This window comes from Pseudorca crassidens, chromosome 18 (assembly GCF_039906515.1).
Source record: "Pseudorca crassidens isolate mPseCra1 chromosome 18, mPseCra1.hap1, whole genome shotgun sequence".
NCBI classification, from domain to species: Eukaryota; Metazoa; Chordata; class Mammalia; order Artiodactyla; family Delphinidae; genus Pseudorca; species Pseudorca crassidens.
The window spans coordinates 15,996,573-16,024,555 of NC_090313.1; the positions used below are offsets into that span (position 1 = coordinate 15,996,573).

A 27,983-nucleotide genomic window follows, 5' to 3' on the forward strand; every position below is an offset into this window, starting at 1 on the left:
AAACAGGCACTTGATAGAGTGTATACTCAATACTGGGGCATCATACGCAAAAATATGGCTTTATTACAAAGGATTCAAGATGGCAACTACTTAGAATCCAGTGCCAACACGGATTATAACAAATCCAGTGAGTATTTTGTTTTTCAATTATTCATAGAAAATTTAATCCTGATTAAGTATCCTTGGGCAGGAATTCATGGGTAGTTGATGACTGAAACCAGCATTTATGTGAAATGCTTCTGTTAATTTAATCTGTGTATACAGCTTAATTATGATTGGGGATTCAGTGTAAGAGAAATGAATTATATCAGGATTAAAACTTTAGTACCATATCACAGAGTACTTTCTCCTTCTTTCTTTTTCAACATGTAAACCAGCTTGTCCCTTCACCTAAGTGCTCAGATTTTAAAACCCTTTGTAAAACCAATGCAATGTATCTAAGTTTTTCATAAACTATCTGTCAAAAACGCTTTGCTAATCAAGCTAAAACCTAGCTAGAGCTAGAATAGAAGAAAATGGAGAATAACCCCACCCACAAATAAACAAAAGCTTATTCACTTAACTATGAATATATTTTATACTGATTTTCTGAAGTAACTTCATTTTCAATTTCTTTAACTCCAATACAAAATGCATTTTCCTTAAAGCATAAAAAGAAGCAGTTTTTAACCAGTGTATTACACTGATTTCATAACTGGACTTGGTTTAGACATGTATAAGCAAGTAATCATTTAACTGATTACTTTTTATAAGACTATCAAACCTGAGTTAATTATTGATAGAAGATGAGGCATTATAAGTGGTGAATCTCTTACCAAAATATCATATAATTCTTTTCATCTTTATTTCCATATGGAAATTGCATAAATGACCTTATAACAACACTCTTTCTTGAAAGTTTATTAAGTATATCTCAAAACATTTATTACCTTTTTTTCAGTTTGGTACTGCTTAAATGCAGTTGTATAAATAACATGCTCTGCTTTCTCTGTTCAATTTTTCATACCAAAAGTATGAAAAGAAAAGTCACTGTATTTGAATCCTTATTGCACTCTGGTAAATAAATTTACTTTTCCTCTAAAGAAAATCAAGTATCAGAAGTGAGGGCGACTTTTGTGTCCAGATGATATGGTCAGTGGCAGTGTTACTGAGGAAAGTGAAGAAACTTCCCAGTAAAGACTGTGGGATAGAAAGAGTCTGTAGAGAATCACCATGGAAACAGACTGGCAAAGGATAACGCCTACTGTAATGACCTGAAAAGAAAAGAAAGAGAATGCTTTACTGCCTGCAAAAACAGAAATTATATTCATTTTATCATGGACCTATAAATACTTTATACATATATAAACTTATATATACGTTATATAAATATACATAAATAAAAAACTGTATCTGTCCCATCTTTACTGTGTGTACATTTTGTAAAAGAAATTTTCAATAGGAAAATGAGACTAATGTTCAACTATAATTGTTCAAAAGTAAAATTCCTTTAACAGTTAGTTTATAGATGTCAAAATAAGACACAAAAGAATAATTTGCTAAACCATCTTCTCAGGGTGCATGCACTAAAGAAAGTAATAGGAAAAATCAGACTCCTGGCTAATCTAGTAATAGGAATAAAGCATGCCCCTACCTGAATGCTGGAGAGTGCTCTAAAAGCCCTTTCCGAAATTCTCAAGTCACTTCTCTATTTTTGTAGACTACCTTCCTATCTATTTACCCTTTGTAAATACCTCAGGTTCAAGAAACATTTGTGTGTTCAACCGCACACTGCATTGCTTGTAAAGGGCTCCTGGCAGAACTCCACTTCGAAATGATGGAGTAATTCACCTAAGAAGGTAGGTATCAATACAACCAAAATGTGGCATACTTGAGCATGGCATTCCAGTCTGCAGGCTGTTAAAGCAACTAGACTGACTTTTAGAAAGCTGTCTTGGTTTTTAACATTATGTAGCAAAAAATTTTAATCATTTTTTCTTAACTACAAAGATGAGTTATAAATTTTATAATTTAATTTATAAAACAGTATTATGAAATTGGCTAAAATAAGAATAACAAAAGCTATTTTCCATCATTCTGCTTATAAACTAAATTTAAATACTCACTGGTTCAATATTTTGTTTCAAAGTTTTATTTTAAAGAATCCAAGAAACCGCTGAATGGATAAACAGGCCTTTCCTACTTTAATAATTTCCCAATAAAGACTACAAAAAACTATTTTGATCATGTATATTATTTACCTTATCTCTTTGGTAGTCATTAAAAATGACAGAAATGCATGCAAGACCTGGATGGCATAAAAACCACAAGATACAGCCCTGAAACAAATGAAAAATAAGTCAAGTAAGCGCAGCTATGCTTTGTTTTCAGAATGTACCAGGTAAATAACAATACCAGCATATTTAGGAGGTCATGATTGATCTCAATTGGCCTGTACAGTAGAACTTGCAATAAAATGTAGAAATATATTTGCTATTGTTGTGACAATGATATTCTGTTTCTAATCAAATGGGTGTTTTTGGAGTATTTAAAATCTTACACCTTCCTCATACATATATTTTGAGGTTTTGATATATAAGTAACAAATCTGAGAAAAACAAGGTACAAATGTGTAATATTTCTATAAAAAACAAGTAAGAATGTACATTCATATTTGCATATAGATACACAAAGAAATTCTGTAAGAATACACAAAAAACTGACTAGCAGCGGTTACCTGTTTGAGATTTAGTACAAAAGACACAGAATTAGGCGAGTAGGAATGGGAAACTTTTTAACACTATACTTTTCAAATATATATGTTCTATTTTTCCTAGAACATGGCAACTTATCCTTTTCCAAAATTAAATTTGAAATAAAATAATAAGTTAATACTAGTAGCTGTTGAAATGCTTGGTATATTGAGGTTATAAGAAAAAAAACAAGATACAGAAAAATGTGTTCACAATGCTACTATTTGTATAAAAGTGAAGGGAAATATAAATATATATATATTTTTTGAATTTTATTTATTTTTTTATACAGCAGGTTCTTATTAGTTATCCATTTATACACATTAGTGTATATAGTAATATATTTTAAATTCTCTAAAAAATAAATTAGGAATTAATAGCAGTGATTATTTGAGGAGGTGATAACTGCATAGATGGGAGAGAAGAAACACGTTTGCTGCTTCTTAAATACTTTTGGATGTTTGAACCTATTCAAATAGTTATATTAAAACATATAAAAATTAAAGTTTAAGAAAAAAATTTTGTACTGTTTTAAACATAGAAGAAAAGAAGAAATTTAGTTTTTAAATACCTGAAGTATATACTGACTTTTGAAACAATAAGCACTACTGTCTCTGGGAAGAATTCCGAAGTGAAATGGCATGTCCTTGCCTGTTTGGTACTCAGAGGCCTGACATGGGTTCCTAGGGCTGCAGCGGCAGCTTTAAAATGCTCCACATCTGGAATAAAGAAGGAATTTGGCCCTCCTCCGTCTCAGCCTCGTTCTACTGAGACTGTCAACTAGGGTGGGCTGACCAAACAGCTTATCAGAATGATGCTCTGAGTTGCCAAGATGATGGGTTACGGATTCTCTCAATCTGACCAAAAAAATATAACTTTCTAGGAAGGGAGGCTTCTGTAACGTTACTGACTCAACCTGTCTCCTGATCTTTTCCTTTATTAAATGGATACAGAAAAAAAATCCATTTGCCTTTAGATCTCACTAGCATAAGAAGGACACAACAAGGGGGAATGAAGTACACATGATCTCATATGGATGACATGAAATGGCTGAAACGTAGTATGTACTCAGCCTCCTGGCTCCCTCTGCTTATGCTGAAGGACGGCTCTTCATAGTTTGTTATAAAACATTGCATAATTCTGGGAGTAACAGTTCATAGTCCATTAATGGCTGTTTTTTGAGACATGCAAACCGTATCCTAATTTTTTTATTAAAAAAATTCTGATACTACAGAAAAAATGTAAAATCCCTATTGATAAAGAAATTATAATACAGGCAAAACGGACCTGCCAAAGATTACATGGAAACTACTGTTTCATGAGTTCTGCAAAATGGGGATAATATCATCTATATCTCATAAGTTATGAAGATTAAATGATTTGAAGCACATAGAGTACCTGGCACGTAATAAAACCTTACTAAATATTAGCATATGGTTGCTCCTTAACTTCCCAAGTAAAGCAAAATGAAGTTGATAATGTGAAGAAGTCATTTTCTAACCAAACCCATACTTTGGCAAAAGTGATATAGAACTCCCTCTTGAGTGTACTTCTTTCCACTGTGATGATCTGGTAGAGTCCACAGCCTAATGACAACGCTAGGCAAATTCTTAAAACAATTAGAAGGATCCCTGCTAAGTTGTGGTGTGAATGGTGGCTGTGAGGACTGGTATCTTCAAACTGTTCCCAAAGTAGCAAAATACTCTGTAAAAAACAATATTTAGAGAAAAAAGTCATGTCTACTTACAATAAGGTACTTTTTTCAACTCTTTTCTATATCCCCTTAACCAGTATATAAACATTCCTAAGAGGCTCTAAGATTTATCAGACTATATAAGGTGTTGATTAATAAAGCACAATCAGTTTTTCCTTCACTGATACCCTCAGCTGGAGAAAAGGGATTGTAATCAAATGAGACCACATGCAAGAGATAAAAAATGCTACTGTTACCAGGATTCAAGTAAGACAGCTCTAATGATGAAAATAAGTCGAAAAGATGAAGAGAATAAACATAAAACTTTCTTCTAAATCTCTTTCTTACTTCAACACTTATTAGGAATCAAACCGTTCTGCATTCAAGCCCATTATCTCAGGATAAACTTTCAAATATCTCAGTATCTTTTGTAATCCAGAAATTAACAAGTCAGAATTGTTGATTTCAGACCTCATTCTTTTCCCACGGTAACTTCCCTGGGTAAAGGAGAGTAGATTTTCAAGTCCAACATAGCATCCAGGGCACAGTTACTTATCCTTATTTGTCTGTTCACCTTTTTTACCATATTGTTACTATCCCAGTGTAAAGCTCACAAGTTCTTCATTAAGTTGTTCTGTTTACTGCTATTCAGTAGAAATCAGTGCCCACATTCCCTCCACCTTTACCAAACAGCAATCACTTCAATTACGATAATTTTCACCATCACACATGTCAGTAGCCCTCTGTGCTCCCTTCATTTGCCAACTCAGCCTTCAGAATTGGGTCTTCAGTGGCTTCCAAAGAATTTAGGTCGAAACTCCATTATTAAATCCAATTTTAGGCTTTATGGGGTTTACCAGCAACCACTTCCTTTCCTCATTCTCAAATCTTCCACCCTAATTTTACTCCAGCTACCATTCTCGCTAGGTGAACTCTTTTCTCATCTTGCACACATAAATTTCCTTCTTGAAACAAAAATTAGATCTTTATTACAGAAATTCATTCCTCTACGCCAAATTATACCCGTCTGATTCCTTAACTTGCATTTCTAAACGTAACTCTTTACAACAAAGAAGTGCTATTATAGAACTATCATTTCCTGCTATGTGAGGTAATGGATATGTTAACTGGCTTGATTGTGGTGAACATTTCATAATGTATAAATATATCAAAACATCAAGTTGTATACCTTAAATCTATATAATTTCTATTTTTCAATTATAACCCAATAAAGCAAAAAAAAACCCCAAACTACTATTTCCCATGATTCACATTTTTACATATTCATACTCCCATATTTCCACATACGTATGCTAATGCAGGACCTGTGGAATACACTGTACACATTTACGTGATCTCTTGTTGCCTGTCTCGTCCCCCTAGTCTGGCTGCTGTTGAGAGTCAGGGCCGTGTCTAATACATTCTTCACAAATGCTCACATAAACTCTAGGGTAGTGTTATAATCTCAATTTGTATTTGTTTATGATAATGAATTTAAATTGCAATGAAATAATGAAAATTCGATTTTTAAAACAGTTATTGAGAAATGAGAATTTAACCTGATATTAACACTACTCTCCATAAATCCTGGATCAAAAACATTAAGTTGGCAGAAATTACCCTTATTTTAATCACCCCTAATTCAGTTCTTTCTCACTAGCCCTCCCATCCTGGCATTATCTCCTTTTTAAATATCAATATCTGTGATATGGTCTCTTTCTAAATCAATCATGTAAATTCAATAAACCTTCACTCAGCACCTAAGGTACTAAAATAAGTACTAGAGGTAGATGGGCACAGGCCTTACCCTTCACTAGTGAGTTTTTCCATTTATTTAATGCATTAAAACTTAGATTATGATGTCCTTTACAGAGCCCAGATGTATATTTCATTTTCATCTATAGCTGATGGTCACAAACTCAATACAAATTTTTATGTTTGTATCTTTCTTCTTAATTTTTATAAATCCATTGTACATAGGCATATGGAGATCCTAGAATAATGTCTATAGGTCACTATAGAGAAAAACAAAAAAAAGGCATAGAGGACTCTTCTAAAAGACCAAGTTTGTTTTTACATTTGTTTTCAAAAACAAGATCCTATTCTTTTTTATTCTACGATTTGTTTTTTCTTTAATCTGATATTCACTTGAATTCTTTCATGTATAAAGTAGATTCTGGCCAATGAATGAATCTCAAATTCATTAACTGACTCATTTAATATTGAGTACTTACTAAGTGGTAGAAAATATGAAAGAAAGCTCTTAATTAGGAAATGAGAATCTAACTGAATATTAAATATACTGCACTGAAATAATCTGATAGGAAGCTCAGATTCAGGTAAATTACAATGAAATTCTACAATATACATATATCAGCACTCAGAAAATTAACAGGTTATTTATCTATCACTCTTTTTTTTCCCATTTTTTAAAAATTGAAGTATAGGTGATTTACAATGTTGTGTTAGTTTCTGATGTACAATAAAGTAATTCAGTCACACATATATATACATATTCTTTTTCAGATTCTTTTCCATTATGGTTTATTACAGGATATTGAATATAGTTCCCAGTGCTATACAGTAGGACCCTGTTTATCTATTCTATATATAGTAGTGTGCATCTGCTAATCCCAAACTCCTAATTTATCCCTCCTTCTCCCTCTTTCCCCTTTGGTAACCATAAATTTGTTTTCTATGTCTGAGAGTCTGTTTCTGTTTTGTAGATAAATTCATTTGTGTCATATTTTAGATTCTACATATAACTGATATCATATGGTATTTGTCTTTCTCTTTCTCACTTACTTCATATATGATCTATCACTCTTTAAATTCATAGTTTAAAATGACACAAATTCCTCATGGGTCCCAGGTTTCTTGACATGAGATATGTTCAAATTTGTATTTCTCAATATTGCAAAGCAGAAACATTTAGTATCACTACTAACCTGTGTTATGACAATGAAGACAGCAATGCCAGTGGACGCAGGAGTAGAATCCCACTGGAGAGGTCTGCTCTGAGACTTCTTCATTCTGACTATTGTCCAACCCATGCATAGACTCAGAAGTAAGTATAACATTTGAATTTGGGAAGCGATGTCAAAAACTAATGGGAAATGAAAAGCAAAGTCAACTGAGTTTTCACAATACGAAGAATTTTATCCTTTTTTTTTTTTTTGGTCACACTGCGCAGCTTGTGGAATCTTAGTTCCCCGACCAGGGATTGAACCTGCGTCCTCAGCAGTAAAAGCATGGAGTCCTAACCACTGAACCACCATGGAATCCCCAAATTTTATCCTTTTTGCATTGAGAATATAATTATTTTATTAACCACAAAAGACAGGCTTTTTAAAAAAGAAACTGATGAAATTCAATAAGAGATATTCATGTATAATAATTCTAAAGAATTAAAATTTTGCCATTAAATTTGTAAACTTTCTGAAAATAGTTAAAACAATGGCAATACTCCTATTTTTAAAAATATATATGTGTCCATATCATATCTTTATTAAGGCCAACTTTAAATCTCTTTGTGTTTCTTATTCTTCTTAGTTTTTCTAATTACAATCTATAACTCACTGCTTATGAAAAGAAACAAATTTTAAATATAACTTCTGCAATGTGGAGAATACTTCTGGGTTGTTAATTTTTTTTGGTGGCTGACCTATAATATGAAGAGTATTTTCTAAACCTATCAATAAGAAATAGCATGACAATAAAACGCAGCGCTGCTGTAACATCCAATTATGTTGGCCCTAGTGTCAAGAGTCCTGAAGACGAATGAAGCGCTCCATGCATTAGTGTGATGTGCCACCCGGTGGCCATCGCTTACACTGCAGGGGAAGCTGGCTGTGGTAGAAAAGATGCAACGAAACCGCCTGCACCCAGTTCAGTGCGACAAGAAAATAACAAGCAATAATACTTCAACTGCCATGTGTATTCATTTTAGAAGTTCTATTTACTGATTTTTAAAAAAATTATTACTTTTTCATCGGAGTGTATTTTGATGTGGATTTTGGAATAAACATGTGATCACAATTCAACAAAATAAAACTTTCTTCAAATTGCCATTTATAACTTTGATGTCTATGACTTTTATTTCTTTTATATAAAGATATCCTTAGAGAAACAGATAAAACTAGCTGTAGTATCAAACTTATATTAAAAGTTACAAGCCAAAAACTTATTAATAATAGACCTTTTCAGCTTTATTTTGCCATATTTTTCTCCAGCTCTGCCACCCAAATGAAAACCAGATACTTTACATTTATGCTTATATACTTGTAATAGCGAATTCTAATACTGAACTGTCACTACACTTTAATGATATAAAGTGTCATGGCCTTTCAGAACAAGCACAATTTTCTTACACCATAGATTTTAAATGACTGTGATGCTAATTATTTTTATTAAACATTTCACAAATACATATTCAATTATTTAAAGAAGTTAGCCAAAGGAATATCCCTAGATAAGTTGCTAATTAGCAAAAACAAATACTGGGGAGGAGGGAACACTGATTTTCTGGCTCATTTCTTTACATACTAAGTAATGCACATATTGATATAATACCATAACTGTGAGGGTAGCTAGACACTGCTTATCTGTTCTTGAAAAATAAGTAATGTAGATAAAATACACAGATGACACAAAAACCCCATTCTGTGGAATTTGATTAAAAATCTTCATTAACCAAACCTGTTGTCAGAACTACCAAAAATGATCAACATTGATTTATTGCAGTTTTTTTAAAAAGACTTTTGCTTTTAACTTACCATGAAGATGCCAGACAGCCTAAAACACTGTTTTGAATACAGTAGACACTCACAAAACTTCAAAAGTCCTTGATTTTAGTAACAGCTTTGCTACTGATAGGCCTCTGTGTGCTTTGCCTCTTTGGACCACAATTTCTTCATCTAAAATGCATAAGCTAAATTATTTCTATGCTCTGTCCAGCTTTAAAACTCTAGGATTCTCTTAAACATCCTGAGTCATCTAAGAGAAAACAGGGGTTGAAACCAGGGTTCTAGTAATGTCAAAAAAGGAGAAGCAACTCTTGTCATGCCCAAGAGGTAAACAGTATCCATCCTCTTCACAAGGAAAAGGAAAGATTCTAGAAGTTTTAGAATCTTAAAATAGGCAGCAAGATCAGGATAAGTGGGTCCTGAGATGTTTATAGAGATTACCATAAGATACCCTATTAAAGAGTGAGGAGACTAGAAGAGAAATATGGAAATATAAGGAAAGTAAATCCTAGAATGTCTTCGTATTCAGAATCTGCTTTTTTAGAGCAGGATTGAGAATGGCATATGACCTGATGTCCCTCTAAAGTTCCCTTTAAAAAGTCATGATTATAGGAACTTTTAGTTTTTCACCATCATATTTAATTGAAAAACTACTTCACAAAAGTTCCTCTTATAAATTAAAGAACAAAGCTGAGAGGTCAGCTCAATTACAGGTATACGCTATGGCTCTGGGTTAGAAATAGAGACAAAAGAGTCACAAAAGGGATGAAAAAGGGAAAAAAAACCTTTAGCTTTGTGGTCAGAAAATTTGGGTCTAAATCTTGGCTCTACCATTCACTAGCTGACTGACATTTGGGAATGTACTTCCTGTCACTGAGCCCAGATTCTTTATCTGCAAAATAGGGATAAGCATATCTACTTCACTGAGTTTTTATTGAGGACAAAAATGAGAGAATGTGGGAATCTCCTGGTGGTCCAGTGATTAAGACTTGGCCTTTCCAATGCAGGGGGTGCGGGTTTGATCCCTGGTTGGGGAGCTAGGATCCCGCATGCTTTGCAGCCAAAAAACCAAAACATAAAACAGAAGCAATATCGTGACAAATTCAATAAAGACTTTAAAAATGGTCCACATGAAAAAAAAAAGAGAGAATGCATATAAAAATGCTCTAAAGACAATGAAGAGCTCTGCACATTACCTATGACTAAGAAGAAACTAAATAGGATATGTGGAAACTAATTGTATAACCTTGTTTCCAGCTGAGCTGAATCTAACCAACCTTGGATAAAAAAACTGTATTATGACAAAAAGTAATTGACAAAAAAGGAAAACATACAAGAAGCAGACAGCAAGTTTATGTTTTAAAAAAACGCTCAGTAAGATACTCACATTCTGCCAAACTTCCCATAAAAGGTACCCCTATTCCATCTTTGGAGTAACTGAAGAATTGAAGAGGAGAATATTAGCATCAATTACAAGTGTGAAAAAAATCATTCATAATCAAAGCAAGCATAATTTTGGTGGACTAATTAGGATTAATTAGACGTAATGATGAACACAGTTTTAATGGTTTTGAGTTACCTGGAGAAATGAATGTAATTAGCAAAAGCTGAACCAGATTGTAACAGCAATGCAGTTGTCAGAACCTTTAAAACCACGTGCATGGGTCCTCCTTTCTTAATAGCCTGCCACAATGATTGCGCATAAATGCAAGCAATCACAAAGTACACTAGGACCAGGAGGGAAAAGAACTCATGTAACCCTGTGAAGAGAAGAAAGGAACAAGCCAGTTATAGTGTTGGGTTGCTTTCAAACCTTCCCATCAGTATATTTCCAGAACTTGCTTTTTAACTGAAGTCATAGCATTTACTTTTGTAAAAGAAAAAAAAGGAAGACTGTTGAAACAAATAATTTTCTACTTTAGGATACAGTTTTAACTATAAGAACGCAGATTAAACTGAAGTCAATCTATAAGAAATCATATTGGTCAGGGAATAAGCCCAAAGACTCACCACAAGATCATAGTTTTGGTCGAAACAGTAAATTAAAACAATGATTTCAGCATTCAGTTAGATATGCTTTTTTACCCCCCAAAGTGGATTTCTTTTATAAGACGTTTAAAAATAGATTTAGTCAGTCAATAAGAGTTTTATATACCCTGACAAAGATTCTCAAAGTGTGAGCCCTGTGCCAGCAGCACCATCAGTACGGAAGTAGTTAGAAAGGCAGATTCTTGGGACTCAACCCGTATCTACTGAATCAGAGATTCTGGGAGTGGGACCCAGCATTCTGGTTTTAATAAGTCCTTCAGTGATTCTGATACAGCTAAAGCCTAAGAACCAAGCTCTGGAATGTATCATAACCTTAAATTCCCATTTGGACAAAGCGTCAAAATACCTGTCACGACCAGGCCTCCTTCTGAAGTAAATGGCATTCAGCTCTGTCAAACCTATGGAGACCATGGGACTCCACTCCACAGGTGACTGAAACTGAAACACCTGACCAAGTGGCTACCAATCCAAAGACCAGTCACTGGCCAGCAGCATCACTTGGTTCTCAAAGATACGAAGCCAGTCATGTTCTCTTGGGACATCAAACCACAAAACATAGAAAGGATGAGGCAAGAGAAACTGGAGTTGAAAAGAGTTGATGATGGAGCAGGCCAAAGGAGTCAAACCAGGCCATGATGAAATCAAAATTCTGGGCAAGCAGAAATTCTGAATGAGCAGAGGGAGCTGGTTGGTAGAGACAAGAACAGAGCATAGGAATGTGCAGATTTTATATTAAAAATGGTCCCAGTCATTAAGCAGCCTCCAGTTTCTACCAGCAGCTTTTCAGTAGTCTTCACACATCCTCAAGATAAACACCCCTTTTTCTGTGTTACCTGGAACCTTTTGACTGTGTCTTCATTTTTCAGAAATTTCAGAAAATTTTATAACGAACCAGGGGCCAGCTTTGAGTTTAATGGCTTACATTTACTTGGTTACATCTAAACCTAGTCCCTAATATTAGGGCTTTTATATTCTATCTAAATAACACTGGATATCGTGACAGTGGCTGTAGCTGTCTCCATTGAATCTGTGTATGAACGTCTAAACTGTACTCACTTCCATTCCAACTGTGACCCCTGAATCTGCTCTGGCTTCCCATGTGGGATAAACTCCAAACAACAGGCAGAGAAGGGAATATTTACATTGTATGGAAAATAATTTTAGAAAAGTAATCCAGAAGATACAAACAGTAGGAAAAATACTCAATAAACAGTTCAATCTCAATCATGTTTTTGGCATTGTTAGGAGAAAGAGAGAGAGAGAGAAAGACATATTTCAGCCACTGGGTGTCTCTCTTGCTCTACGTACATAAATGTTGATGGTCCACTTCTCTAGGTGAGAAAGTATGTTTAGACTTCAGGAAGAGAATATCAAATAACAGAATGGGCATATTTTCTTTTAAAATTCCTGATATAGAGGCGTATTCTAGCTTTAGAAATAATGGGACAATAAACCTGGGATTGTTATAGTAATGGAACAAGGCATTATTATAAGCTAAACATATTATAACTGTGTGTCAGTAAAAGTATGCTATCCTGTGTTCTGAATCTGTTTTTACCTTTTCTTCTTAGTATAAAGAATTAAATATGGCATTCTATTTAAATTTTTATTTATTTATAATACTTTACAAAATATTCATTACAAGATAAGGTTTCAGACGCTATTAGCTTAGAAATGCACCATGAAAAGAAAATCCCAGACTATTTATTGAGAACCAGAATAATATAGGAGGAAGGGACTTTTGAAAATAAGACACATGTCACTAGCAAAAAATGTTTTAGGATTATTCAAGATTAAATGTATCTTCCATAAAAAGCTAACACGGTAACCAAAAAATTATTTCATTGAGATAATATATTAAATAACTTGAACTAGGACATTTGTCCTACACTTTGCTCATTGCATTTTGCATAAATTATTCCTACCTTGACCCTGATACTTTAAAGATAAAACTCTGGGTCTGCACTCAAGTGTTCTTTTAAATAAACCACCTCTAGGGGAAAAAGTCTGTTTTTTTTTTTTTTTTTTCTCTTCAACCAACTTTACTTTTGTTCTGCCACCATCCTTCACAGGAAAGTAATCTACGTTCACCTTGAAATTAAAATCTAATTTTAAAACAGGTGGAGGGCTTCCCTGGTGGCGCAGTGGTTGAGAGTCCGCCTGCCAAAGCAGGGAACACGGGTTCGCGCCCCAGTCCCGGAAGATTCCACATGCCACGGAGCAGCTGGGCCCGTGAGCCATGGCCGCTAAGCCTGCGCGTCTGGAGCCTGTGCTCTGCAACGGGAGAGGCCACAACAGTGAGAGGCCTGCGTATCGCAAAAAAAAAAAAACAACACACAAAAAAAACAGGTGGATACTAGGTATTAACACTTACATATACACAAAAGAAGAAAAACACTCTTAAATGAGCATGCAGTAGGTGACAAACACGTATGTTATAAGGGAATGAGCAGATTTTAAGGCAAACTTAACTGGAAACACTGGCAAAATTCAGTAGGAAGAAAACTTCCAGGACAGCTTTAAAAAAATTCAGTTCCGGCTAAATGATGGGAGATGGGAGAAAATAGGGTAAGAAAAGGAGAGAGTCAATGGGTCATGAGGCAGCCCCTGGAACACTCTCGCCTACCTGTGATGCTTGTTGTCTCAGAACCCCAATGGCCATCCTACCCTCAAGGGTCTCAAGATAAATCCTGATTAGTCTAAACCAATTAGAGAAATTCCAATATTCCCCTTTCCCAAAGAGGTAAACCTAACCCTTTACTTCGACATGTTGGTTTACCCTTATCACCTTTCTGATACCTTCACTTACATTTCTCTTATGATGTTAGACAATGAGGTCACGTGTCGAGTTCTGGCCAATGAAATAAGGGAGCTTCTGGGAAAGGTTTCCTTGCTCTTAAAGAAGAGACATTGAATTTTGCAATTGCCTAGATGTACGGCCCAGACTGCTGCAGTTAACTTTGAATATGAGGGAGCTGACAAAGCTGACAGTCAGAGGATAACAGAGTAGGATAATGTTAAATAAACTACCCTGAAGAAGCCTCAGAAATTATTGTCATGTAAGAGAATTAATTTCCTTATTGTCTATACCACTTGCATTAGAGTTTTCTGTTACTTTAAGTTACAGAGCCAAAGGTAAGATCCAACCCATTATCTTTCAGGATAACGGAGGAGAAAAGGGAACAAGAGAAAATAATAAACATATCTGGAATCTTCAGAACAGTGAGATGGCAGGTGTGACAGAGCCTGTAATACCATTCCAATGAAAACCAGTCTACTGTAGACAACAATGCTTTAATTCTCAGGATTCTGAGTACTTCTTCTTTTGGTCTCTACCAATCACAAATACAGTTAACAAGGATTCTAAGTTTTTAAGAGGTAGTTTTATTTTATTCTACCTTGAAGCATGATATTCCTATGCAGTATTTTGTCAAGTAGCATCAAACTTGCCTTAGTCTACATTCAAAAAAACCCTCCAAAACAAAAAAACCTAAGTCTGTAAAATACAGGACTAACTAAAGTCTCGTAGATATAAAATACATAGTTGGTTTGAAAGAAAACAAACTGTAAGATTTAACCAGAGTAGCATATAACATTAATTGTAGCTTTCTGCACCAGGTTATTCTAATTCAAACCTCTAAGATACATGCTTTAGCAGTCAATTCTCAGTAAAAAGCATAGCAAATCAATTTTCTCTACTTAGGGCAGAAAATTAGTCAAATGAGGAAAAGTTTCTAAAATGAACTAACTGGGAATTATTCCCTGGAAACAAATTCTATACCTGAGGCTACAGAATAGGAAGAATCCCTCTTAAGGCTCTACGCTGAAACCAGCACATTACCAAAACAATGTGGAATATGGACTTTTAGCTAAGTGGTTCTGCACATTAGAATCAACTTCAGAGCTTTGACCAACTACAAGTGCCTGGCTTCCACTCCAAAACCAAGTCTATCTCTCAGTCTCTGGGGGTGGACAGGTGGACATCTGTATTTTTTCCAAAGCTCTCCACATGCATACACAGTGACAGGTTGAGAACCACCGATTTAGACTTCAATGTAGAATTAATCATAGTTTAAGGCATTTAAATAATAAAATGATGTGATCCTTGGAAATTATGCCAGACATCTAGCAATGAATACTTTTGAGTACTTATGGCACTTTTTAATAATCAATCCCTACAGATTAGCCTTGCACAGAATCCCATGCTTAATGAAAATCCATGTTATAGTGAAATTTCTTCCCTCATTTAAATACTCTTGGTGACGTGACCAAAGTAACTCTCCCCATTCTAGCATAAGAAAGACAGATTTTAGACATACTATAAGTATCAAATCAAAATCAGTCACAGGAGAAGACAGGTCAAAAGGAGTCAGGACTAAGAACTGAGTCAGAATGGTTAGTGGGAACCCTAAAGAAAAAGCTAGCCATAATTCAGGGTATTGAAAAAAACACGAGAAGATATGGGCAAGGTTCAGGATGAGCCAGGGTAAGGATGACTGACATTCAGTAGTCCAAGCACCACACAGGGCACAAATGTCATTGCTTTATGGCCTACGGTCAAAGTTCAGATATCAAACTGGGAATGAGGAAAGAGTCCAGAAATGAGAGCCTAATAAGGAGGCAAGAAAAAGAATATCAGGATCCAGTGAGTCTCATGGATCCACACAATAAACAAAACCACCTCGAGCCTCCACTCTCCTGCCTGAAGGCAGGAGGGGGAAGGGCTACCAGATGTGGACTCCACTAGAGGCAGTAGGGTTTGCATGTACAGCGACTACAGAAGAGCATTACTTCCTGCTGAAGCCTGACCAGTCCTAAAGATAAGTGTCATATGAAATAATGAAGCCTTATAGTTAAAAGAAACCTTAAAAGCAAGTTAATCCAACCACCCATCCAATGCTATCACTAGACCTGGGTTTCATCAATGCCTTTCCAAACTATGTAAAATAAATGTCAGTATCTCTTACTAAGATAAAAGAAATGGTAGGACAGAATTAACTTTCAATAATGATCTACATTGATCCAAAATAGTATCAAGTGAAATTTAACCTTCACATTCATTTGCACTCAAAAACAATTATGTCATTTCCTTCACAGTAAAGACTTTTAGAATGAATTATTTTTAAATGTTTAGGACCCCATTCTGTCACTATGTAAGTATTTTCTCAAACTAAAGGATATTTTTTAAAAAGTTTCTTTCTTCATACATTAAGTCACTTGTGACTTATTGTTTATAACACAAGCTCCTTGAGTTGCTTTTCTAGCTGTGGCAATTTACACTTTGAGCTTAACAACTGGTTTAGTCTAATGTGGCCTCAACTCCTGGCCTACCTCCACCCACTCACCTTGATGGCAAATGTAATGCAATGGGATTGAACTTTCCTCTAAGCAGACTGACTCTTCCAAGTGGGTAATGAACTCATGAAGAGGTAAACACCTAACCCTTTTTTTGACAGATGGCCTAGAGATTTTAGTTTTCGTTCTGACATGTTAATTTACAAATCCATAATATTTTATAGCATGTCCACCATTAATCACAAGAAGTCATTCATTTCTGTTTGGGCTAGGAATTCACTTCAGTAGGGCAGAACATAAAATTTTGTCAACCTAAAATTTTGATGAAATATTTTATGGGAGTAGATTTAATTTTGGAAAGTTTTATCAATTTTGATCATTTCAAAAATGGTTGCAATCTCCAATAAAGGCAACCCCTAAATATGTTCAAACAACCTAGTAAAGGACAGCTATACAAAGTAGTGGAGTTTCTATCTCACTTAATCACTGGGTTACTAATTTAGACTGCTCAGTTTCTTAACATTTTTCTGTTTATAAAAATAAAGCTTGCTTATCATAAAAACAAAAAGATTTAGAATGTAGAAACTGAAAATTATCCATAATTCTACCACCCAAAATATGGAAACAATCTGTTACTATTCTTGTCCTTCTGTTTATTCTCCGCCTTTTTTAACACACTTGAAACCACACAATACAAAATTTCCAGTTCTGCTTTAAAACTTAATAGTACAGCTGTTACAATTCTACAAGATTTATTTAACCATTTGTCTACTGTTGGACACAAGTTGTTTTTAATTTTCAGTATTCTAAAAACACAACATGAAGATACTTGTGCATAAATCTTTTTCTGTATTTAGGACATACATTTAAATACATATTCTTACCAGATTCTCCAGCACTGAAATGATCAAATGGATTCCCTTCAGCATCCGGGTTTAGTAACATCATTTCAAATGGGATATCTTCCACCTGAGAATTCTCACTGTCCTCTTTGCACGTATACTTGTCTGCATAGAACACGTGCCACATTTGTGGATATGGAATCTGAGACACTGTCAGATTATGTTCAGTCTGATTCATGGCTACTTTAAAGAGAAAAAAAATAGCACTTTCAAAGCAAAATTCTCAAATGTATTCATTGTTTTAGTCACATAATCAATTTGAAATGAGAATTCTTTTGTTTAGTTCTTATTGTCTCAGTAGTCCAAGCCCTGATGTAGTATTGGAATAAGTTCTGTAAGTCATAAAGCAGGTAAAAATAATGTATTTTAACCAACCAAAGGAATCACTATAAAAGTTCTATGAGATACCACAAATGACTAGAATAGTTTCACTGAAACTCTGAATTTCAATTTTAAGTATTTTCAAAGTTTTCAAGTGAGTTAGCAACACTAAACATTTTTTTGTTGTGGTGGTAAAATGTACACAATACAGAAGTTACCATTTTAACCATTTTTAAGTGTACAGTTCTCTATTAAGTATATGCACAATGCTGTGCAGCCATCACAGTAACATTTCTGAAAATTACTTGAGTTAAATTTAAAATGGAGCATTCAACTTTGGAAATTATTATATCTAAAAACTATGACTGACAAACACCTGCAAAAGATTTCCCAAAATCTCTTCCTGATTTGTTATTCTTTAAAAAGGTACTAAAAGTCGAAAAATAGAAGTTACAGGAATATGAGTTGTTATACTGGGTCACATCTATATAGTGTGTTGGGCTGGGGTGGGAACTCATGAATGTTGGCCTCACACAGACCTGTGCTTGCATCCTGGCTCCAATCCTTACCTTCTATATGACTTTGGGCAAGTTACATAAGCAATGACACTCACTTTCTTCATCTGTAAAATGAAGATAATACAGCAAAGAGCTGATGCAAGGACTAAGTTATATGAGTCACTTAACATGGTATCTGTCATATAGTAGTAGTTGCTGAATAAAGGTTAATTGTCCTTTTCCTTTCTTTAAAATATGGTGATTATACCAATAAGTGGTTCTCAATCCAGGGCAATGCTACTCCTCTGCAGGGCATTTGAAAATACGTAGGGACAGTTCTGTTGTCACAGCAATTGTTCTCAACTTCAAGATACTTGAAGCGGGGCTGTGCTACACCTCATACAATCCAAGCTTACGTGACAAAGACCCGTTCTGCCCAAAATGCCAGTAGCACCCCCTTTGAGAAACACTAAGTGATGTCTAAGATCCCTTCTCAATCTAAAACTATGATTCTGACCTAAGAGAAACTCACTACTACCCTGAATGTTGTAGGAAAGTGGCGTCTCAAACACTATGTGTAATAAAGACAATGGAAGAGTTAGAGAAGCAAGTCTTACGAATCATATTCATTACTTAACCTCTCTAAATTTCTTTCTTCAGTAGTAAACTTAAGATACTTGCCCTATCTGACTCAGAGTTCTTGTGAGGAGCAAATGAGACAGTATATGCAAGTCCTGTGTGGAGTCTGATTCTCTATAAAGTAGAGTATTCTTAAAATATATGATTATGTTGGGTGCAATTCCCAAGTCTAGATTGCCCCCACTGCATGCCAGTCAGTCTTGATCTTTTCCTCAACTGAAAAAATGAAACTTTTTAATAAATAAAATACATTTCTTGAGATAACTGGAAATTTGTATATGGAAGAGATTTTAGAGGTTATTATGAAATTATTCATTTTCTTAGATGCAGTAATGGTATTGTTATGGTAATGGTTATGGAGAAGAATGTCCTTACTCTTATAAGATGTATGCTGAAATACGGTGAACTGCTCAAGGCACCCATAGCTTATTTTCATTTCAGTTAAAAACAAAAATCACACACATACAAACATAAAGCAAATATAACAAAATATTATTGATAAAATTATTAAATCTAAGCCAAGGATATACAGATGTCGGTTGTACTATGCTTTCAACTTGTATGTATAATTGAAAATTTTCCTAATAAAAAGTTGGAGAAATATTATTTATACGTTGTCTTTATAAATGAGATACAGATTTATCTTGTCAGAATTCAAATTTTGAGGACTTAAACTTTACATTTGGGAATTTCATTAATAGTAGTTAAACTGGACAAGATGATTTTGTTAAGAATACCACAGCATTGTTTTTTTGGATAGCTTAATTTAGCTGACATTTATACTGTTTTTCTTACTGCACAGCTTCTAGAAAAAAGTAGCAAAGACTCTAGTTTCTCCAGTTTCTGTTAAATTGATGACCTTTAATAAGAATTCAATATATGATCAATAGCAGCTCAGAAATAAGGCTTTTGAAATGTGCAGCTCAAAATTATGTAATCTGGACTTCATTATATAAAGGCTTTGCTGTGTTGAGGTTTTATCACTTGCACTTTTTCTCTTAGATAAAACAATATAAAAATTTAATCATTATATTTTCACCAATACACTTTTTGATGTTTCATTTTAAATTATGTAGATCTACATCAAATAAAAACAAAAGTGTGCTTCATAAAGTGATATTGGCCTCAGTTTTTGTCTTGCTGCCTTTTTCAGTACGCCTAGGAAATAAGCCTCTTGACAAAACTGCATGTTCATTGTTTTTGAAACAAAAGACTACAGCACAGCACGCTTACTGTATGCTGATGTAATGAGTACCTCAAATATTAACAAAACTTGAATTGCAGAGAATGGTGTTGAAAGGCTAATCGCCCAATAATATTATAGAGGAAATGAATACTGTTAACAAAATTACCCAGAATAATAAAATACTAACACCTTTAAGCGATTTATACAATATACCAAATGTACAAGAGGAAATATATGCATATGATGTAAAAAGATAATACTGAAAATGTTTTATATACAAAGTTACATTTAATTCTTATAATCTGACAGCAAATTTTTTTGCATATAAACTCATCATTTTCTGTGCATTTAAATATCTTCTTTGTTTGCTTTAAAAACCTACAAAATAGTTTTTATCATTTAAAAAAATGTGATGTTTTATGAATTACTGAAAGAGAAAAAAGCAAAAAGTAAGACTGAAAAATAATTTCTCAAATATTAATTTGGGAGAATGTATAATCATAAGCAACATTCAACACTGAGATTTTTCAAATCTACTAATTTTTTCATAGTTTACAGCAGCAATAAGGTTTTACATAGGAGTTAGGCATAGTTAATGGGCTCATCACCAAGCAGGTGAAAAGCTATTAATTCTTAAAAGTCTCATTAATGGTCAGGAAATGAGAATTATTTCTATAAGGAATTATTTTCAAATACGTGATACTACTACACTGTCATGAATTTAAGGATATGCTTTTTGTTTCAATGCATCAGAGCTTCTAAATAACAATATACTATAAATATGAAAATAATATATAAAAGTTGGAGAATACAGATTTTGTTAAGACTTGGCTTTTGTTAAGGGAAAAAGAACTGATTACATATGTAGAAAGTGATATATATGTCATTAGTACTCAATTTATTTCAGACCTCCAAATTTAACAAAAAATCTTCATTCCTCAAAAATTCCAGTTTCCTGAGATCTTCCGTTCCAACAATTCCAAAGAATACCCTTGCACTTAAGAGTAGGGAAGAGGAAGGGAAAACAGAAAAAGAAACAACAGCAAGAGGTTTTATAAATTATAGCTCTCTACATATGCAACTCCACCTAAAGAGTCATAATTAGAATCACAGCATTTTAGGACTTTTAGGAAGCTTAGAGAAAACTAGTCCAACTTCCTTGTTATACAGATAGGTGAAGTGCAGCTCAAAGATAACAAGATCTTATTACAAGTTACTAGCAGTGATTCTCAAGTTTAGCTGTCGTTGCAATGCAGCAAGTCTCTCTATATACGTAAGTTCTGTGACTGAAGGTATTTGGCTGATAAAAAAAATTATGTTTTTGCAAGCGTATATAGTATATGATATAATATTGATCATGTAATATAAGAAAACAAATCGATTCCTATAGCTCAAAGCTTTAAACTGTCTGATAAGTTACTATTTCATTTAATTTCACTTTATTTTATTTGGCTGCGCCGGGTCTTAGTTGAGGCACTTGGGATCTTCCTTGACGCATGTGGGATCTTTAGTTGCTGTGTGCAGGCTTCTACCTAGTTGTGGCCTGTGGGTTTTCTTTCTCTAGTTGTGGTGCGCAGCAAGAGCACATGGGCTCTGTAGTTGAGGCACGCGAGCCTCTAGTTGAGGCGCTCGGGCTCGGTAGTTGTGGCGTGCGGGCTTAGTTGCCCCGCAGCATGTGGGATCTCAGTTCCCCGACCAGGGATCGAACCCACGTCCCCTGCATTGGAAGGTGGATTCTTTACCACTGGACCACCAGGGAAGTCCCTGATAAGTTTTTAATAGAGAAAGAAAAAGACTTTGAGGTGCGAAGTACAAAGCAAATGACCTACTAACCAAAAACCCCTCACTAAGTTCCATGACAATTCATCCTACAAATACTAAGTCAATGCTTAACTGAGCACTAGTGTATCATAAATTCTCACTCATAGTACCATGTAACTAACATTCATAGTCCTTATCACAATAGTAGTTTCACACTTATTCACAGTGAACTTATTTATACCCTCAGCAGCCTTAAGGACTGTAAGAGTGTCAGTATTTTGGTCCCTTGATGTATCACTAGTGCCTAGCATAGTACTGGAAGTGCTGTGAATGAATGAATGAATGAATGAATAGACCAAAAGAGCCCTGCTGCTCTCACTGATTGATTTTATAACAAATAAATAAAATGTAAACTTGTAACTAAAATAAATGCAGTGGAGGAGAACAGTCTCTAAAAACTCAAGTGTTATTGGATGGATGAGCCAAAGAGGGGAAGGAAGAAAAAGCAGAGGAAAAGCCTGTGCAAAGGCCCAGGGTGGCAATCAAAGAACACCTGCGCTACAAATAAAATGAGGCCCAACGGGGCAGTGCTGTGAGATGAAGCTGGGGTCGGGGATAAGCAACAGCCAGACTCGGATGGCTCTGCTGATCAGATTAAGGAGGGCCGTCTTTGTCCCAGAGCCATAGGAACCCATGGAAGTACTGAAGGGCGTGGTGAGGATGCCAATGTGACATGATCAAACCTGCCATTCAGAAAAATCACTCTGATTCCAGAGGGGGACCGGCATAGCTGCAGTGGCCAGGTAGGAGCTACTGCAATAGTACAGGCGAGAGATTACGGCAGCCTGGAATAACATGGTGGGGTTAGAGATGAAGAAAAGTAGATGAAATCAAGAGATACTGAGAGGTAACTTACGAAACAAGAAGGGGATAGAGAGGTCAAAGAGGGCAGTGTTGGAAGACTCCTTGGTTTCTAGCTTATCCCCTAGACAGATGGTAGTGCCAGTTCCTGAAACAGGGAACACTGGAAGAGGACCGGGCTTGGATGGGCAAGGTGGCTGACATTATGAGAACTGGGAACAGAAGGCTAGAACTTTTTATACATATGTGCAACACCTAGATGATTAAATTGGGGTAGAAAGGAAAAGAGAATTGATAATGAGCATTTGTATGAATTTCCCAGATAAGTTCTAAAATTCAGGGTTGAGGTAAATAACTTTATGTAACTGTCTTTGATATCTGAATCCAGTCATTCAGGCTTCTTCAGCATACTGTCAATGTCATCTCACAAACCTAGACAAAAGATCCCCACAACGGGTGGCAATGACTGGAGACTTGTACTCTTATCCCTACTCAGGTTATGAGGGAACCAGACAGGTGCTAAGACTAAGACTGGATGTTTAGAAATGGCAGTGCTTTACTGACTAGACTGAAAGAAGAGTCAGAGACTCGTCATTATGCAGAACATGGTAGGGGAAATACAGGGGGGAAAGGGGAGAGGGATAATTCCTATTTTTTTCTCATGGATGTCTCATATTCCTAATTAACAACCAGTTAACTTCCAAGGGGTAAAATGGGTAGCATGGCATATGCTCTTTATCTCTATATTAAAAAGATCTGCACTCACTCTGGATGGCAAACACCCTAATGCATGGGACAGTGTTGCTGAGAATGGAACAGCTCAAGAATTCAGGCAACTAGAATAATAAAAGTAGAGCCTCTCCAGAGGCAAACCTAGAGGTTTATAAATGATGTGGGGCTGGTATATTCTAAAATGACACATTGTGTCACCATATGACTTGGTCCCGAGTCCCAATAACATGTTGCAAAACAGCATCACTTGGGCTAAATTATACAATTAACTGAGATAATGCAAGCTTAGTGTTTAGCTCAGTGCTACCAGATAATAAGCATTCAACAAATGTTATCATTCACTCCATGCTGCCACTTGGTCAAAATATATCTGCCATATTGGTATGAATTATGTGACCTGTGAGAAGTCTGAATGTAGGAACGTACACCTTTATAAATTATCTGGATATTTTTTCAAATATTTTGAATAAGAGGGGAAAAAGGCATTCTATCTTTTGATCAAGGAAAAGATTAGTTTCCTTAAACTTTAGCTTAAAATGTACTCAACAGAGTGTGATATGTGCTGTGCCATGAAACATCTAGATATGTAAATACTATACTCCCGACATTAAGGAAGAAAAAAATATACATAACGATCAAAGAAAAAAGGATATACTCACTTGTCAACTGAGCTTTGGATAATTTTTCGCTACAACTATAACCGTGACCGCTTTCCTGCAGCTTTAGCCATTCCTGGGCTTGGAACAGGTAGAGTTTAGCTTCCTTTCCAATGGCTACTGCTATGTCATTGATTCTGACACAGAGAAGAGCATGGTCACCTGGACATTAGAACAAAAATTATCAACTAGTTTGGTCTTGTATGGGACTGAGACGGTAGGACAATTCAATACCTCTATTTATCAAAATAGGAATTAAAAGAGCACAGTTTTTCTTAAATCTCATTTTAGCTAGGTAGGTCACATTAGAATGACCATCCCATTCAGATGCAAGTCAAGAGATCATTCACATTAATTATCCAAAACAATGTGTGGTGTTTCCTTATACTTCAGCTGATAACGCATGGTTTTTCACTGAATAAACAGCCACTTCTGTGTGTAGACATTCACTGTGATAGAATTTTGCCTCATTTTACAACCACTCCACATCTTTAACACTTGCCTATAAACTATCCATAGAAATTTCCTGCCAAAATTTCTTTTGTTTTTTAATATAACATGGCTGTTAATATTTAATTATTTTTTAATATAAAAAACAAAAACATGTTATAGCAAGAAAGGTTAAATAAATGAGTTTTGGGGTAGACCTGATACAAAATTTGACATCTGTGACTTTTACAAAGGAATTTTCAGAACAATATATGTTGTAAGACAACTATAGAATGAGCCTTGTTGCACACAGCAACTACATTTAAGGCCCAGGAGAGAAACAGCAAAAAGTAGTTGCCTCTAGGGAAAGGGACTCTGGGTGAGGAGAAGGGAAACAGGGCTGTTTTTTCATCTGAAGATCTTTTTATTCTCCTGTTTCTGTTGTTTTTACTATTATCACTTTGACTAAACATTTTAAATAAATTTAAAGTTATAGTGTGTATCAAAAACCGTCTAAGTCTCTGATATAAACTAATTACGTTATAAATTATCAACAGCCTTAAAAGTGACTCTAAGGCCCTATTAACATCTTAAATCACATTCTGAATTAGAGTTCATATTTCAGTACTGTATGGTCTTAGTATATTATTTTCCTGAATTCGAATTCACGGAAAATTGGTAATAGTAAAATACACACACACAAAAGATAGAAAGTGTGTATGTTAATATACTTGGAACACTCTATTCCTCAATCTTACCTGAGAAATCTGGATTTACTACATGTTTCTCCTCTATGTTTATCAGGTAATCACCATGAAATATCAGGGTTGTCTAAACCTGTCTGGGAGTCACGAGTAATAAGCCGCGTCACAGCTTCCATACATGCCAGATTTTCTGGTAGTGTCCAGACTGTACCATTTATTGTAGTGACATTACTATCACTGTCAATAGTCAAAGTATAGTTACAGCCAGTTGATTAAGTAACTGAAAATGTTACCTAAAAAAATAATAAAACCCTCGAGTTTCTTCTTCATTCACCCAAGGTCTACTCCACAATAGATTTTGTTAAATGGATTGCATCTCCTTTTCTCAGTTATTTTTAAAACTTCAGATTAAAAATAATAAAGTTTCCCTTCCCTTCACACCAACAATTCTGTAATTCAATACTTTCAATTTCTTTCCCAACCAATTAGCTTCCTGTTTTTATTATCTTCTTCTAAGAATCCTCTCTAGGACAGTATTGTGATCTTGCATCTTTTAATGCTAAAGACTCTATGAATCAAGGATCCTAACCTCATCAAAGCAAATAATTATTTGAGATATAGTAGTAGTCAAATTAAGTAGTATATACCAAGAAAAACATTCAAATTTTGAGAGTGCAAATAAATAAGGCAAAAATTAGAAGGAATGCAGATTCATTCATTGAAGAATTATGGATTTTTGAGGGAGACCAGAAGGGAAGAATCGAATGCAATCTCATTCAGAAGGGCCACAGAGGATACAAATTATGAAGCTTCCAGGATACACTTGCACGCATTTCTGTAAAGTTAATTCTAGCCCTCGTGGTCCACAGTAAAGCTACTCCTTTCGTAGGGAGGTAACCAAACTGTCCCAGCAATTGTGACAACTAGATTATCAGGTGCTTTTGGGGGAGGGGTGGGTGATTCCAAAACCTCTCTGCTGCAAGTAGGTTTTAGCAAACTGATCTTAAGACAAAAAGAACAAAACCCAGGAAATCTAAGTTCTGGGACTTCACGAATTACGGTGGCTTAGTGTACACAATCAGGCTGAGAACGGAGCGAGCAAAGGATGCTTCTTTAAGCGAAGGATCTCGAAACTGGCAGCAGGAGAGTCATCAGCACATTCGTTAGGACAGGGAGGAAAGGGGAAACGGTCTTTTAGGTGCAGAATACAGCCACCAACCGGGGTAAGTGCTTACAAGGATCTGGGGAGCAGCAACACAGGGGCTGGCCATAAACGCATCCCACGATTCCGGGAAGCTGCGATGGGGGCGGCTGCCGGCCACGCGGGAAGCGCAGGTGAGCTGGGTGAAGTCCCCAGCCTCGCCGCCGCCGGCTCCCGGCTCCCCACGCGAGGCGGGGAGGGAGGGGCCGCGGGATGGGCCCACGAGCCTTCATCCCTCTCCCCGCCCCCGCACCTACCATGGAACTCGAAGTGCCCGATGCTCTGGCCTTGAGCGTCTCGGGCCGCGGCGCTGCTGAAGCTGCCTCGCAGCGTCTTACCCTGGCTGCCGGGTGGCCACCAGCAGCAAGTGAAGGCCACCGCCAGCAGCCGCAGTCCCCCCATCCCCGCCTCCTGCTCGGCACTCACACCCCTGCCCCTAACCGCCTGTGGCCGCAGCCCCACGTCTACAGCTTGAGATGGGGAGGTGAGGGGAGAGGGACCGGCGTCGCGGGCCCGCCCCCGGGGGCCTAACAGCCAATGAGGGGGCCCCTCCACCACGAGCCAAGGATACCCACCAATCAGAGGCTGAAATGGGCGGGACTGCAGATCTGCAAGTCCCATCAGTCCCCGGCCTTTTGGCTAGTTCCCGCCTTTTTTATGGAGACTCAGGAGGATGTTGCTTCAGGTTACGGAAAAATTACTGCCCTCCTCTCCTCCGCGCGTGTGGTGCCATTGCGCATGCGCGAGCGCGCGGAACGGGCCCGAACGGTTTCCAGGGATGTGTCGGATACGAAAAGGACTAAGAAACACACAACAGCAACGTTTCTGGTGGGGCGAGGAATACTCCAGCAAAGAAAGCCCTACGTGCCCATGTAACGTAGTGGACGTTTCCAATTTAATGTCTCAAAAGCACCTAACTGCCCCTGTCCATTTAACGCCTGGCCTCTCGGCACCTTCAACCGACTTTTTCCTCCTAGGTTTCCTGTCTTCTTGAGCTATGCCATCATCCAACAGGCCAGACAGCTGAAAATTATAGCGACACCGCCCCCGCCCCTTACCACCACCCCTCATACCTCTACATCTAATCAATTAAATGAAACAAGTTTATTAGCGCCTCTTCTGGACGGTTAGGTTAGGAAGTGCCAGCCACTATTCTATGCAGGCCACCATCTTACCATTATTTACTTGGCTTATGGCAACTAACCTGGCAAGTCAATTTTCCCGAAGTGGTTACACACAGTCTATCTCTAGCCTAGTACCACAGAAAGCTTTGGGAAGCGCAGTATGACTGTATCACTTTCCTTCAAAGTCTCTCAGTTGTCTTAGGACATAACCCAAACTCTTCAGAATATGACTTTCAAGTCTCTCGAATTTGTATCTCTCAACAGTTGATGTCCATCCTTACTGAGCCACTGTCAGTTTGCTAAACACACTCCAAGTTCTCCCCTCTGGGCCTATAGCACTTGCAGATTCCTCCTGCTGGAATACTTCACATATTCTACCATTCAGCCTCCATTTCATCTCCTTTTCCTACTTTACTTTCCCAAGGCACGGTAAGAAGCCTTTCTCAAACCCTCACA

At 36.3% G+C, this 27,983-nt stretch overlaps 1 protein-coding gene across 3 annotated transcripts; it reads right to left on the reverse strand.

The window, feature by feature from the left end:
• Positions 1-885: 885 nt before the first annotated feature.
• GPR180 (G protein-coupled receptor 180) lies at positions 886-26,868 on the reverse strand. Of its 3 annotated transcripts, XM_067713640.1 has the most exons (10): positions 26,661-26,867; positions 24,073-24,231; positions 17,399-17,599; positions 10,750-10,930; positions 10,558-10,607; positions 7,374-7,531; positions 4,245-4,436; positions 2,241-2,318; positions 1,734-1,830; positions 1,116-1,253 (listed from the first exon to the last, which is right to left on the reverse strand). In XM_067713640.1, exons 1-9 carry the CDS (start codon positions 26,803-26,805, stop codon positions 1,741-1,743), a joined length of 1,254 nt encoding a protein of 417 aa, XP_067569741.1. In that variant the 5' UTR covers positions 26,806-26,867; the 3' UTR covers positions 1,116-1,253; positions 1,734-1,740. The 3 variants fall into 3 exon arrangements, with proteins under 3 accessions (XP_067569740.1, XP_067569739.1, XP_067569741.1); XM_067713639.1 differs by lacking the exon at positions 1,734-1,830 and having other exon boundaries at positions 886-1,253; positions 17,399-17,596; positions 26,661-26,868; XM_067713638.1 differs by lacking the exon at positions 1,734-1,830 and having other exon boundaries at positions 886-1,253; positions 26,661-26,865.
• Positions 26,869-27,983: the final 1,115 nt, after the last annotated feature.

Coding starts and splice junctions, on each gene's coding strand:
- GPR180 (XM_067713638.1), bottom strand. CDS start 26,805: ATGGGGGGACTGCGGCTGCTGGCGGTGGCCTTCACTTGCTGCTGGTGG. Junction 10,931..17,398: donor TTTCAGTGCTGGAGAATCTG/GTAAGAATATGT, acceptor TTCTCTTCACAG/GGTTACATGAGTTCTTTTCC. Junction 1,254..2,240: donor ATGACTACCAAAGAGATAAG/GTAAATAATATA, acceptor TTTTCTTTTCAG/GTCATTACAGTAGGCGTTAT.